At 35.0% G+C, this 16,362-nt stretch overlaps 2 protein-coding genes across 3 annotated transcripts in view; one reads left to right on the forward strand and one right to left on the reverse strand.

Annotated features, from left to right (window-relative positions):
• Positions 1-4,520, reverse strand: part of LOC149797838 (uncharacterized) — a 30,070-nt gene extending 25,550 nt beyond the window's left edge. The window contains exon 1 of the mRNA XM_089960810.1: positions 4,434-4,520. Coding sequence (XP_089816936.1) covers positions 4,434-4,520 — 87 coding nt within the window. The remainder of the gene's footprint in view (positions 1-4,433) is intronic.
• Positions 4,521-4,751: 231 nt separating this feature from the next.
• The window catches only part of LOC149797839 (sodium/bile acid cotransporter 7-like), a 48,988-nt gene continuing 37,377 nt past the window's right edge, over positions 4,752-16,362 (forward strand). For both annotated transcript variants that reach the window (XR_016421888.1, XM_089962856.1), the window contains exons 1-3: positions 4,752-4,881; positions 12,316-12,398; positions 12,943-13,079. Coding sequence is in view for 1 of the 2 variants with exons in the window: in XM_089962856.1 (XP_089818982.1) it covers positions 4,782-4,881; positions 12,316-12,398; positions 12,943-13,079 (320 nt within the window). In the remaining variant the exon portion in view is untranslated. The remainder of the gene's footprint in view (positions 4,882-12,315; positions 12,399-12,942; positions 13,080-16,362) is intronic.

Consider the following 16,362-nt stretch of genomic DNA (forward strand, 5'->3'; position numbering starts at 1 on the left):
TTTTCAGCACACGATAGGCGGCCAGTATTAATGGTGGAGGAAGAACCCAGAAAAATGTACATGAATGAAAAGATCTCCTAGAAACATTTGTATCACTGAGAATATATTAGCGTTATAGGTAAGCATCCTAAATTACACCATAAAATCACGCACAAAAACCCCAGAAAACATTCAAAATGCTATAAAGGACTGGACAAATTCAATTTAATACATTTAGTATATTTATTTTTCTTGCCAAAATCACAGTTAATGTTTTTAAAACAGAATCTTTAATCAATAGAAACTATGCAACTGGAGCCAGTTCTGGCATGTTCTGCATTCTATCATGTGAGGACACTTGTGAAATTGAGACATATAGGTGGTATTTTATAGTTTTGTATTTTGCATTGGGCTGGATGTAAAAAAAAAAAAAATTCCCAGATTCTCCTCACTGATTATCGTGGCTATTTAAAAAATACCCTTTTTGGGAATTATTGAAAGAACAATATCTTTTATTTTGGCATATGACTGACCTCTCCAGAGGCATAGTGGTTAAAGCATCTGCCTCGGACGTGGGAGGTCTTGGGTTCAAACTTCCAGCCAAGTCATACCAAAGACTTACAAAAATGGTACTAATAGATGCCTCGCTAGGCACTCAGGATTAAGAGGTTAGTGTTAGGACTGGTCGGCCTGGTGTCAAGATAATGTGACTGGGTTGGACATCATACTACCTGTCTGTGGCATGATGCCCCAGTGCTAGACATCACTATAAACTGCCACACTGCAGGCATCGTAGCAATATGACTGAAACATTGTTAAAGTTACGTTAAAAATCCTAATCACACACATGCATATGATTGATGGGAGTTATTTGGGTCACAGAGTTTACAGCTTAGCCTTATTTCAGATAAGCACCTATCAAAAATCTGCTAGCTCTGCTTGATCATTTTCACTCTGTGGACTTTAAAGGTAATTCTATAAAAATGAGCTAATAATTTATTTCACTTTTAGCAGGGGTCAAGTTAGACTAGAATTTTAGGGAGAAGTGACTTCTCCATTTGGACAGAACAGGGAGAATGGGAACTAAACAGGGAGAAACACTATATATATATATATATATATATATATATATATATGTATATATGACACACGGTACTATTTCAACTCCAATAGGAAATATATGGAAACACCATCATATTCAAAATTCAATCATTTAAAATTTCTGGGAGCTGATGATGAGACCTATAATTCTCCATGCACATCTAACCTTGGTGCAAGCTTATGTGTGGAGAACACCATATGAGCCGCAGCATTTTGTTTACATTTATGTGCATGAAACACATGTTATTGATTCTGCACCAAATGAATCAGGTGCTACTTTCATTATTAAGTACTCCTGAGTCAAGCCTGTAAGAATGCTAAAATTGCATCAATAGAAATTAGTCTATATTTTTTTAAAAATTACATATAGGATAAGCTCTCAAAAGATATTTTTACAAAAATTTTAATTTTCATTATTAACCAATTATGGACCACCAAACCCGTAAATACTCTATTATTTCTTCACCCATTTCAAGACTGGTTCACAGTTCTTCTGTATAATTAGTACCGTGTGTCCTATATATATATATATATATATATATATATATATATATATATATATATATATATCTGGGTTCATTTTTTTTATATGTCCTCTATTTTTCAGCATGCACTGAATTTTGTTTTAAGCAATACTTTATTTTCATGTTAAAAAATCTGTGTTACTGTGTTATATGTTAATTAACAACACATTTTTACATGTATAAAAACTATTATATTCATACCCACTGTATTCATACCTGTAGTCATATATGTTTGGATTGAGGTAATGCAGCGTATTTTGGCCATAAAAATGAACAGCAGAAACTATATATTGTAATTAATTTTAACTGATGTGAGTAATAAGATTAGAGTCAAGTAAATGACGAATGTTGGTAAAAATGCTTCATAAACTACAACTTAATTTTGTTATTTTCTAAAAGTTTTGTATAAAATTGCAGTCAAAAAGATTTGAAACATTTGAAACAACACCTAAATGTACATAGGAGCAAAAGCACAAGTGACTTCAACCATACTCTTCATCCTGATTTCATTGTACCCGACAAAACATTACTGTAACTATTCATAGACAACACAATGAAGCATTAAAATCGATATCTGAATGAATTAGACCATTTTTCCCCAACCAAACACATACTGAAGCTGTGATGCATCTATTTTTAGAAAGAGGCATTTTTTTAATATAACCACTCACTTTCTAGCTTAGTTACAAAAATCCATTAACAGGACTGCATATTTATAGTTTTATTATTTGCCTACTGGTAGTAATGACATACATTGGTTAAAAAATATTTGCTTCACTACATTTTTTGTATTTTTATGAAAATGAATGATGTCAGAAAACAACCTTGACCTTGCAGATTTTTTCTCGAATTTCACTACATTGTCCCATGTTCCTGACCTTTATAATTAAATATTTAGGCTAAATCTTCTATCACATAATATTAATACTTAATTTTCATTAAATTATATAGTTCTTAATCTATTTGCCCAATTATTTACAAATACAGACAATCTAATGAAGTGGTATTTCATAGACGCAGTGATGTCTGCTATTACAGGTTCACTAATAGCTTCACACTGATTTTACAAATAAAATAATGCAAACATGGCAGTTAAAATCTCCCTTTATAAAAAATAAATTGTAAAATGTTCTTCACTAATTATATTTACATGTTGTTGTTTAAATTTCAAAACAGAATTTGGTATATTTTCATCATAATTACAGTAGACCCAACTTCAGTGTGTGTGCGTGTGTGAATTGAATTTTTAACGCAGCTTTAACAATTTGTCAGTCATATCGCTATGATGTCTGCAGTGTGACGTCTAGCACTGGGGCATCATACCGCAGACATGTGGCATGATGTCCCACCCAGACACATTATCCTGACACCGGGACGACCAGTCCTAACACTAACCTCATAATGCTGAGCGCCAAGCGAGGCAGCTATTAGTATCATTTTGTAAGTCTTTGATATGACTTGGACGGTGATCGAACCCATGACCTCCCATATCTGAGGCAGATGCTCTAACCACTAGGCCACCGGAGCGGTCCCCAACTTCAGGAAAGTGTGCAGTTATATCTTACTCCGGAAAGTGTTAATAGTCAGTTAGCTATTAAAATATGCCCATGAAAAGTTTGTTTGCTGGCATAGGTTAATTGGTATCAACAAACACATCAATACATTTTGCCTTGGGTTACAACACTGCCAGAACTTCCAGGCTATAGCAAGGCAGCATCTCAAATGTCATAAATTACAACCAGTCATTTGACAACTGAAAAATCAGAGGGCAAAGTCATTTTTGCTTTCCTAATAAAGGAAGGCAAAGTTTACATTTTTCTGGTGACTTAATATCCCACTTGGCCTGGTAGCATGAAATGTTTTATATGTCTTATTATTCAATAATAAAATTTGTTTTCCCTATTTTAATAATTGTTAAACTTGGGTGCTCAGGACTAATTCAGGCTGCTTTTTCAAGCACATGGGAGATGCCAATTTGGCCAGCAGTGTGCTTAGATACTGTACAATTTTTACAAGCATATTATGTATATAAAAAAAACTTATGTCACAGTAAATGAAATTAGCACAGAGGGAAGACAAAATTCTCTCCTTGGTGCAGTTTGCAAATGCAAGAAAGTTCACTTTACACCTGTCACACTATATATCTGTACAGCATTGCCATTATCAAGTGCAACCAGAGTTAATCTTGGTCACTATGCTGCTTGATCCCTTCTCAAAGGTATGATAAACATTTTGATGACAAAAACACAGTATGGAAAAAATAAGTTGCTTATTTAAAAAATTAACCTATTAGAAATGTTGCTGGGCATGCAGTTATTCCTACAGCACTTGAATGTTTAGAATAGCTGAGATAATAGCAGAACAGATGAATACAAATTTAGAAAAAATGCATATGCTGATTAAGTAAATCGTGACAGTGATTTAATAATCATTAAGGATATGAAAAAACACGTTAATATGCCTGAACTCTATAACCTATGACTTAGTATTTTTAAAAGCCTAGACTTTCACTGAAGTTGTGGGGGGGGGGAGAAAATGACCATGAATACGCCTCCTTGTAACAAAGACATTCATTATGTGCATCAGATTAATACATAATATTTTAATGATTGAAAAAAACATATTTTACCATTTAAGAAGTATAACGTTTGGCAAAATGCCCCGTATAGAATGTATGACAGCTACTTACTGTCAGTACCCCTCCCCCCTTTCCGTGCACCTGCCTTAGATACCAAAGACGCCTTCGCGCTTATTAAATCATTAGGCGATATTTTTCAGAAATGTACACACGAAATTTGTCCCCTTATCGTTCTCTTTTCAAATAATAACCTTTCCCAGGCATATCTGGCAAGAAATAGGCAGAGTAAATGATATGGTAGATGACTTGTTCGGTCTTGCATTCTCCTCCGCCGCCATTGTTGTGGTATAAAAATTATATCGCTAACAGAGGATGCTCGTTTAACCTTTAGTAATATTTTCGAATATTTCTCATCCAACTGACAATTTTTGGGATATAAAATGTCATGTGATTAAAATATGTTCTTTATCTTGGTTTAAGACCTGTGTATATAGAGTTTAAACTAATTATCCGGAGGACTATATTTCTTCGTGAGAGACATTCCTGTTAACGAGGTGTTGTCGGGCACTTCCGTCAACGTGGGTAGCCAAATATGAAAGATGGGTGTTTTGAGCTTGATTAGAAAGAACTGGTTTCTGGTTGGAATTGTCATTGCCATCGTACTTGCCAAGTTAGATCCAGATATTGGTCTCAATGGAGGTAATCTCTTGTGGTTGTGGTCATTTTTTTTAAACACGTGCTTTGTTAAACGTTAGTCGAGTCTGAATTTGACTCGTAAAACTAGGAACTTCGTGTTGGAAGTTTTCCACCGTTTCTGCACACAATTTTCTCGTCAGCAGTATTTCGATCTGTACTGTCTCTAACAAATAAGAATTGCAGGAATGTTAAATATTAGATAGTTTTATATAAAATGTTGTTATTGCAGAAAATTTGGAGTAACCGTCCATGAATCAAGGGATTGGGGTTCTAACCTGTTACAAGAGAAGACACCAGTCCGCACCCCTCAGCACAGGGGCTCGTTACAAAGAAAATCAAGGGATGGGGGTTCTAACCTGTAATAATATATTATTACAGGTTAGAACCCCCATCCCTTGATTTTTTTTTTAACGAGCCCCTGTGCCCCGCAGTAGTTCCAACCCACTAGTTTATCCGAACAACCTCGAGTCCGCAGTAAATATCGTTAATGTACATTGTGATGCATTTTAATTTTGGTGGGGAAAACAAATATTGATTTTGGTAAATTGGGTGTTGATTGCTCGTTACATTGTTGCACAGTGCATTGTTAAATGTTAACTCCTGAAACATACTTATTGTTAACAGAACTACAGACTTGAGGTTGTTCGGATCTTATCTTTCGGTCAATGGTGAAATCCAAGACTATCCAAATGCAAACAGCACTGTCAGACAGTACTTGTCCAGATGTCAAAATCGGCAAACAATTATTGCATTTTCTCCAATATGTCACAAACTGAACGAAGTGTGTTGAGCTGATTTGAAAATCTAACTATTCTTGATTAAGACTGGCTTAAGTTGAAAATTAGAAGATGCAGTTAGGATAAACCCCCATCCCTTGATTCATGGACGGATAATCCAAGTTTTTTTTGTAACAGACCCGTGTGGCTGATTCAGCTTAAAGGTCAGGCTGACACGGACCATGTGAAATATTAAAAGAAAAACAATGGAACACACATACCTGATATGCTTTAGTGGTTATTAAGTTGGAAGTTAATTTTTCATAAATCAGGCCAGTATCGACACTATCAAATAGTAATACTTATAAACTGACCCAATGTATTTATTGATTTCACATGCAACTTGTGCAAAAAATTGCACAAAGTTATTGATGGGTAGGATGATAGTATAACTTTGTTTTGATGTTATTGTTTAATTGTATTTTGAATAAAATCTCAAACCACTGAACCAAGTTATTTTCATTGTAACTTTTGAAACATTTGAAGATATTTAACATAAAGCACATATTAAATCCATTAAATATTGAATTTTTAATATATATTTTGATATTAATACATATAATATTTCCATGTAATCAATGATCACAAAAGTTATTTCAGGTCAGCATTATATCTTGTACTCGAGGATGCTTTAAATTTAGTACACTGGCTGATGACATCATCATTGCTTTAAATATAATGGCATAGGTTAAACAGGTTTGGCGAATGTATGGTCAGATAATCCAATTATTAGTGTTTGGATTTAAATTAATGACACGATGATCAAATAATGTAATAAACAAACAGTAATAACTTAAGATGGTATCTGAGTGGGGTAAACACCAGTAATGCCAGTGTCAACAGATGAGGAAGTGCAAGGGATGATTGATGACACTGTGAAAGACCTATGTTGATATATATATATATATATATATATATATATATATATATATATATATATATATATATATATATATATATGTATAGAGAGAGAGAGAGAGAGGTCTCGGAGACGCTTAATCACACGTATTTGTAAGAATTTTTTTAAAATCTGGGATGAAGAAAATCACTTATACAGGAGTCCTCTGTACGCATGCATTTGCTGGATGGCAAATTCAAGGGCTTGCCAGACCTGCTTCAGCCATCTGCTGAGTGGGAAAATGTGTTGATTGATTCATCATTTAACCCTTTACCTCATGCAAGCGTCTTTGGACGCCTCTACTCCATTGGCATGGAAGCACCTTTTAACGCCTCTACTCCATTCGCATGGAAGCTCCTTTTGACAATTACGTCAGATCATGTGGTCACTGTTTATGCACTGGTTGATATCTGCTATTTAAAGTAACTGGGTCATAATCTCCACTCTCCAAAATGGCGGTCGCAGATTTCATTCAGAACTTATGAAGTTTTCACGATTAGAATCACAACTATGAAAGATTCAATAGCTAAAGGCTCTGATATTGATGTAGGCAGCAATTAGTTTTTATAAATTATCAAATTCAGATGACTTAGTGATGTAGACACAGACGAAACACTTGTAAATTTCGAGTGTGAGAAATGGCAGCTTCGGTTGGTCACATGGCCTCACTGACATGACGGTGAACGAGTTCTCTCAAGATTTTGAAGCACATACAAAATTCTTCTGTGAAAAATAATTACAAAGCTATAATATTCGGACTTTACTCTTAAATTTTTCCACATATAATAGATGTGTACCAAAAATGTAAAATGGTTAAAATTGCTGTTAAACGTAACATACTCTACATTGCTTAACAGTTAACAGGCAGGCCTATGCATATCGAGTCGACTAGGTAACAGGTGTTCTATTTATAGTGTGCTGCACTTTGTAACTATGCTGTGTGAGGTAAAGTGTTAAGTTGTGCTGATATTATGAGAAAATTGTAAGAGTACATCTGAAGAACATGACCCAATAGCTTGGCAGCAAGTTCAAAGACTCAACTAGCTGCAGAGTGGTGAGAAAATGTGCTGATATTTACAGTGACTGAATTCAGAGGCAGAAAGGTCCAGTGATGTACTTGTGTACATCCAATGAACAACTTTAGCTTTCATTATTGTGTTTGTTTCCAAATGTAGCAGAATAAGTAGTACATGTTACCTTGAAATTGAGACATATTTTGAACATTAGACAAAATTCTGTTGGCAAATTTGGATAAGTATTTTGGGGTTAAAAAGCAAATTGACGAAGATTGGAATGAGATTCAACAGAGTGCAAGAAGTTGCTAGAACTGATATTTCACATGGAAATATACGTGATGCCTAGTTTATTGCTTGGAATAAGACCTTTCCTTGGCCTGACATAATTCACTCTCACTCTAATGGACAAACAAAAGGTGTAAAGAAGTTAGAAAATTAATCTCAGTGGCAACAACTCGTTCTACTCATCTGGAAATTTAGCTACTTAAGGTATGCCAATATGCTTCTGCTAGGGGACTGCAACTTTTGCTGATGGGACTCCTGTTTTTCCCAAAATATAAGTCCTGAACTCCTGATTTTAAAATCCTTGCAAGACCTCTGTGTGTATATATATATATATATATATATATATATATATATATATATATATATATATATATATGTGTGTGTGTGTGTGTGTGTGTAATTATTTTAAATAATATGCTATTGTTTTAATCTTTGTAATTGTGCAATATTCCCTTTCAATAATATTATGCCTACATTTAAATAAGACATTAGGGGCCCTGAGTGGGCTAAAGTGCTCGCTGTTACTAATCACTACCGTCTCATCTCTGACTGCGTGTGTTTGAGTCTTTGGTTCGGCCATTGTGGGTACATGAAGAAGCTTGCCAGTAGCTTCTTATGGGTCGGTGGTTCTTTCAGGGGTTCTTCCTCTTAGTTATACTGGCTGCTATTTGTAGCATACTGACAAATGGCATTAAACCCTACAACAAGAACAACAAATAAGACATTAATGAAATTGGCAAGTTGGTTTCCAGTCCTAACATGTCTCAAAGCATGCTGGTAAAAGTAGCTTGGAAAATATTATTTTTCTGAAAGCCTGCCATAGTGTATATCATTATCATTCAGAACAGTGCATTTCATTACCACTGAGAACCTACCATAGTACATGTCATTACCACTTAGAACCTGCACAGTGCATATCATTATCCTTCGGAATCTACCATAACACATGTCATTACCGCTTAGAACCTACCATAGTACATGTCATTACCACTTAGAACCTACCATACTACATGTCATTACCACTTAGAACCTACCATAGTACATGTCATTACCACTTAGAACCTACCATACTACATGTCATTACCACTTAGAACCTACCATAATACATGTCATTACCACTTAGAACACACCATAGTGCATATCATTATCCCTCGGAACCTACCATAATACATGTCATTACCACTTAGAACCTACCATAGTACATGTCTTACCACTTAGAACCTACCATAGTACATGTCATTACCACTTAGAACCTACCATAGTACATGTCATTACCACTTAGAACCTACCATAGTGCATATCATTATCCCTCGGAACCTACCATAGTACATGTCATTACCACTTAGAACCTACCATAGTACATGTCTTACCACTTAGAACCTACCATAGTACATGTCATTACCACTTAGAACCTACCATAGTACATGTCATTACCACTTAGAACCTACCATAGTGCATATCATTATCCCTCGGAACCTACCATAATACATGTCATTACCACTTAGAACCTACCATACTACATGTCATTACCACTTAGAACCTACCATAATAATGTCATTACCACTTAGAACACACCATAGTGCATATCATTATCCCTCGGAACCTACCATAATACATGTCATTACCACTTAGAACCTACCATAGTACATGTCATTACCACTTAGAACCTGCATAGTGCATATCATTATCCCTCGGAACCTACCATAATACATGTCATTACCACTTAGAACCTACCATAGTACATGTCATTACCACTTAGAACCTGCATAGTGCATATCATTATCCCTCGGAACCTACCATAATACATGTCATTACCACTTAGAACCTACCATAGTACATGTCATTACCACTTAGAACCTACCATAGTACATGTCATTACCACTTAGAACCTACCATAGTGCATATCATTATTCCTCGGAACCTACCATAATACATGTCATTGCCACTTAGAACCTACCATACTACATGTCATTACCACTTAGAACCTGCATAGTGCATATCATTATCCCTCGGAACCTACCATAATACATGTCATTGCCACTTAGAACCTACCGTAGTACATGTCATTACCACTTAGAACGTACCATAGTGCATATCATTATCCCTCGGAACCTACCATAATACATGTCATTACCACTTAGAACATACCATAGTGCATGTCATTACTACTTAGAACCTACTATAGTGCATATCATTATCCCTCGGAACCTACCATAATACATGTCATTACCACTGAGAACCTACCATAGTACATGTCATTACTACTTAGAACATACCATAGTGCATGTCATTACTACTTAGAACCTACCATAGTGCATATCATTATCCCTTGGAACCTACCATAATACATGTCATTACCACTTAGAACATACCATAGTGCATGTCATTACTACTTAGAACCTACCATAGTGCATATCATTATCCCTTGGAACCTACCATAATACATGTCATTACCACTTAGAACATACCATAGTGCATGTCATTACTACTTAGAACCTACCATAGTGCATGTCATTACCACTTAGAACCTACCATAGTACATGTCATTACCACTTAGAACCTACCATAGTACATGTCATTACCACTTAGAACCTACCATAGTGCATATCATTATCCCTCGGAACCTACCATAATACATGTCATTGCCACTTAGAACCTACCATACTACATGTCATTACCACTTAGAACCTGCATAGTGCATATCATTATCCCTCGGAACCTACCATAATACATGTCATTACCACTTAGAACCTACCATAGTACATGTCATTACTACTTAGAACATACCATAGTGCATGTCATCACTACTTAGAACGTACCATAGTGCATATCATTATCCCTCGGAACCTACCATAATACATGTCATTACCACAGAGAACCTACCATAGTACATGTCATTACTACTTAGAACCTACCATAGTGCATGTCATCACTACTTAGAACGTACCATAGTGCATGTCATTATCCCTCGGAACCTACCATAATACATGTCATTACCACTGAGAACCTACCATAGTACATGTCATTACTACTTAGAACATACCATAGTACATGTCATTACTACTTAGAACATACCATAGTGCATGTCATCACTACTTAGAACCTACCATAGTGCATATCATTATCCCTTGGAACCTACCATACTACATGTCATTACCACTTAGAACATACCATAGTGCATGTCATTACTACTTAGAACCTACTATAGTGCATATCATTATCCCTTGGAACCTACCATAATACATGTCATTACCACTTAGAACATACCATAGTGCATGTCATTACTACTTAGAACCTACCATAGTACATGTCATTACCACTTAGAACCTACCATAGTACATGTCATTACTACTTAGAACCTACCATAGTGCATATCATTATCCCTTGGAACCTACCATAACACATGTCATTACCACTTAGAACCTACCATAATACATGTCATTACCACTTAGAACCTACCATAATACATGTTATTACCACTTAGAACCTGCATAGTGCTTATCATTATCCCTCGGAACCTACCATAATACATGTCATTGCCACTTAGAACCTACCATAGTACATGTCATTACCACTTAGAACCTACCATAATACATGTCATTACCACTTAGAACCTACCATAGTGCATGTTGTTACCACTCAGAACAGTGCATGTCATTACCACTCAGAACCTAACATAGTGCATGTTGTTACCACTCAGAACAGTGCATGTCATTACCACTCAGCACCTACAATAGTGCATGTCATAACCACTCAGAACAGTGCATGTCATTACCACTCAGAACCTAACATAGTGCATGTTGTTACCACTCAGAACAGTGCATGTCATTACCACTCAGAACCTAACATAGTGCATGTTGTTACCACTCAGAACAGTGCATGTCATTACCACTCAGAATAGTGCATGTCATTACCAATCAGAATAGTGCATGTCATTACCATTCAGCACCTGCAATAGTGCATGTCATAACCACTCAGAACAGTGCATGTCATTACCACTCAGAATCTACCATAGTGCATGTTATTACCATACAGAACAGTGCATGTTGTTACCACTCAGAACAGTGCATGTCATTACCACTCAGAATAGTGCATGTCATTACCAATCAGAGTAGTGGATGTCATTACCATTCAGAACAGTACATGTTGTTACCAATCTGAATAGTGCATGTCATTACCACTCAGAACAGTAAATGTTGTTACCACTCAGAACCTACGAAAGTGCATGTTTTAACCATGGTCTGTTGAGTAATGACCCAATAGTTTCTGGTATGGATGTTTATAAGTACAAACAAAGGGAAAGTGGTATCATTTTATTTCTGTCACTATTTAATAAGTATATAAACAAGGGGAAAGTGGTATCATTTTATTTCTGTCACTATTTCATAAGTCATCACAGTATATTAATATCCAGAGAATTGATTCATATTAAAGTTAATATGTATTTTTATTTATGTTACAGGCATTCTTAGACCAGAAATAACTGTGAAATATATGGCAGTATTCATTATATTTTTCAACAGTGGAATCTCAATAAAAAGTGAGGTAAAAAACATGAGACACTGCACATTCAAGTTGATAATTAATAATTACATGTATTCATTGCTTTTTAATAAATGGAAACAATATTTGAAATTAAGAATAATTGTAACTTTTTGTGATAAATGTTTCACTTGTTCAGCTTAATAGATGCATAGTTATACTACTCAACTGAGATTTATAATTAACTTTGATTTATAGCTATCAAAATAATTGGTCTAGTCATTACTGAAGTTATTATAACTTTTGAATGATTCACAAGGTAACCAATTCATTTTATCATGCAGTTTTGAATGCAGTATGATTTAATTATTTAACAATATGCCACAGAACTTGTCTTGAAGGACCACTTGGTCAAAATAATCATGATCTCTCAAAATTTGAAATCTCCTTACACAGTATGATCAATAAATGTGTGCATTAAGAATCTGGTCTTATCAGTAGACTTTCAAGACTATTTAATACTGATGATAAGTAATGATTACCACTGACTGCTTTGAATCAGCTGATTGGGTTTCTTTTTTCTTTTTTTTCTTCTTTTTTTTTGCAGGATCTTGGAAAGGCATTGATGCAGTTCAGACTTCACATGTTTGTACAAGGCTTCACATTCATTGTGTTTCCTTTCATTGTATCCATCATATCCCTCATTCTCAGCTATGGCATCTTTAGTAACCTTATTATTGAAGGGTAAGTTTAAATTGATCACAGTTTTACAACCAGTAAACCAGTGTGTGTGTGTGTTTATATATATATATATATATATATATATATATATATATATGTATATTGTTTTCATTTTACTGCAGCTCATTTATCCTGATCATATTTTAACCATAGGTCCATAGACGTTTGGTTTACCAGTATTTTATATGACTCACTTGATCGATTACCAGTACATCTTTTTCACTGATATACTTGATCCCACAACGGTATGTAACCAATATTAACAACCAAAATTTAATGAACATTTATGAAATATTTTAGATTATGCACATAATTACCATATATTCACAGTACTATCATATTCAGTAAAATTCCCATAATATTGGTTAAAATTCAGAATTGAGATGAACTACACATAGATCTGTTCTTAGTTTAGCATTTCAGCTTAAAGCAAAATGTAATATGAACATATTACCCATATTCATTGTTGACGTCAAGCTGTTTCGGTGTTTCATTTTGTTTATAATTAATTTGCTTTCTGCTAACAATCTGAGCCCATTAACTGTTTAAATCTTGATATTTGCTTTGCATAATAGCTAGTGCCTGTTTGCAATCATTAATCCACATCAATTCTTGCTTTTGTGATCTCAAGTGGATTGAGAACCACATGAAATGGTGCTCTCTCTCTCTTATTTTTATGTAACTTTGTTGTGTTTAAACTTTGCTTAACTAAAGGCACTCAAAACTGTATGTGTATGTGTTTAGTGCACAAGTGTGAAGTTATCTGACATGAAGTTTGGAGTATATTGCAGTGTGTCCCACACTACTGAAGCTGACTCAGTCTGATCTGATGGTGGGATTCAAACTGCACCCTTTTAGTTGCAAAATCAGTATGCTGATAACTGAGTCTCAGTAGTTCTTGTCCTTGTTTGTACTGTGAGCAGAAATCAAGCCCAGAGTGATAGTTTTGCTTTTATAATAATGATGAACCAACAATATTCTGGGTAAATTTTATCATCTCATAAACAGTTACAGTGCTTGTTGAAAGTCAAAAAATAGGCCACAACTGGTGAGAATTTACATTAACAAAGAGACTACAACATTGCCAGTTTTTATCCATCAGTAAATGCCATTGTATTAATCATAATTTGGTACACCCATCACAAAAAAACATAGCAGGAATTAAATCTCATGGATTGTGTAGAGACTGTTTTAATCCATGGCATGTGTTTGAAGTCTGTTTTAGTTTGTGGCAAATAGTGCCAATGCATGTCTGTCAAAATTTGCATTTCAGATGCTACCATATGTATTCGCTTATAGGTTAAGTCAGACTGCAAACAACATAGACCTTGATCTGCCATTATATAGTGCATTTGTAGATTGGAATCTGTCTTGTATATTCTACACATTACCATATATACCTGCTTATAATTTGAGTCCAACTGCAAACTACACAGACCCAGATCTTCCATTGTCAGGGTCTGCACAGTTTGGAGTAATTGGTAGAACAAACATAGGGTTCCCATGCTACTGGGAAATCTGGGAAAAAGTCAGGAGAAATGAAACTTTTTTCCCAGCTGTGAAAAGTCCTTGAATTTTGCAAATATTGATGAAAGTCATGAAAAACCTGGAATTTTCCACTACCATTTGACATTCAAAACAATTACATAGTTGTAACTGAAATGATTGTAAGTTAAATTAAAAGAGTTATGGGCAGAATATTTGGAGGCTGCAGGATGGTTCATTTGGGTGCTTGCCATAAACATATTTGTTGAGTTAATCCAAACAATTAGTTGATCAGATTCATCTACTAGACTTTATTTCCACAAACAGCCTGATATCCATATCATTTCTTACATGGAAGATATGAAAACCAGTCTAGCATTACAGGAGGCCAACATGGTGGCATCAAAGTGTAGCCACTTACTAGATGGCCTAGCAAACTTAGATGTTGTTAAATCAAGTCATACCTGCATGAAATCGATGTGAAAATTATTTATTTTCTCAAAATTTGTGAGTATTAAAATCATTATCTCTTTAACCTGCTGAAAGATAAATAAAACTATGGCATTGATGAAATTAGACCTGGTAATTGTGATTTGCATTGGTAGTTGCATTTTGCATGAGTACACATCTTACAACCCACTTGTTCATGACATCATAGATCCAGTAGTCATGTGATATCAATAATAACCCATGTAGAAAAAAATTTAAAATATTAAATGAAAGTCATTTACCGGTTGTCAATACAAAAACAAAGAAATCAAACTTCTCTAGATTTATTCTGATAACAACTACTGGGGGGTGAGTGGCAGAGAAGTTGAAAGCGCTTGCCATTATGGATCACTGCCATCTCACCTATATCTGAATAGGTTCGAGTTTTGAATTCGGACAATGAGGGTATGTGAGAAAGCTTGCCAGTAGCTTCTCTTAGGTCTGTGGTTCTTTCCAGGGTTTTCCCAGGTTCTTCCTCCACCATTTATACTGGCCGCCATGTTTAGCCTATCTCTTCCTAAAAAATGGCATTAAACCTTACAACAACAACTGCCGTGGTTTTGTTGTATCACTTGACTACCACATTGACATGTCTCTGCTTAATGAATCAGACTAGCCAGATTGCTGTGCCAGCGACAGGCTTCTTATCATTGTTCTTGAAATATATTGAGAACTACATATGTTCTGTCTGGTTTTTATGAAAGGTATCTGACATTCATTTAATATAATTGAATTATTATGCGACAACATTAACAAGGAGTTTGCCATTTCTGAGCAAATAATTCATTTTCCTGTTGACTTATGCAGGTACGAGTCGTTATGACATTGCTTACATTTGCTAGGCCTGCTGGTAAGTGACTACAATATGCTGCTACTGCAGGGTGGCCACAAGTTCCAAATTTTCGATATATAATTTCTTTAACCCTATGTCCCAACCTAAATGTCCAAATTTGAAAAATAGGGTTGGAATATGTGGAAGAATCCCGAATTAGAAAAAGGACTGCTATTTGTTTTAAGCCAAATTTGTTGTCCAAAATGTCGAATCTCTGAGCCGAACTTTGCTTTGAAACTATTACACTGTGACATATAGCGTGAAACATTAGTTTTAGATCTTAAATAGAACAATAGAGAAATGAGAAATAGTCGTCCCTAGTATACTACAAAAAGAAATTATATGAGCCCCTGTATCAGTACAGGTTTGGGAATTGGTTTATCGAATTACAAGAAGACAAGTTAATTTTACAGAAAATTCAATCCTTGTTTTATTCAGAAATTATAATTTTGAAGGTCTTTTATCAAAATTTAAATCAAC

This window comes from Sinohyriopsis cumingii, chromosome 6 (genome assembly GCF_028554795.1).
Source record: "Sinohyriopsis cumingii isolate HCF-2022 chromosome 6, ASM2855479v2, whole genome shotgun sequence".
NCBI lineage: Eukaryota > Metazoa > Mollusca > Bivalvia > Unionida > Unionidae > Sinohyriopsis > Sinohyriopsis cumingii.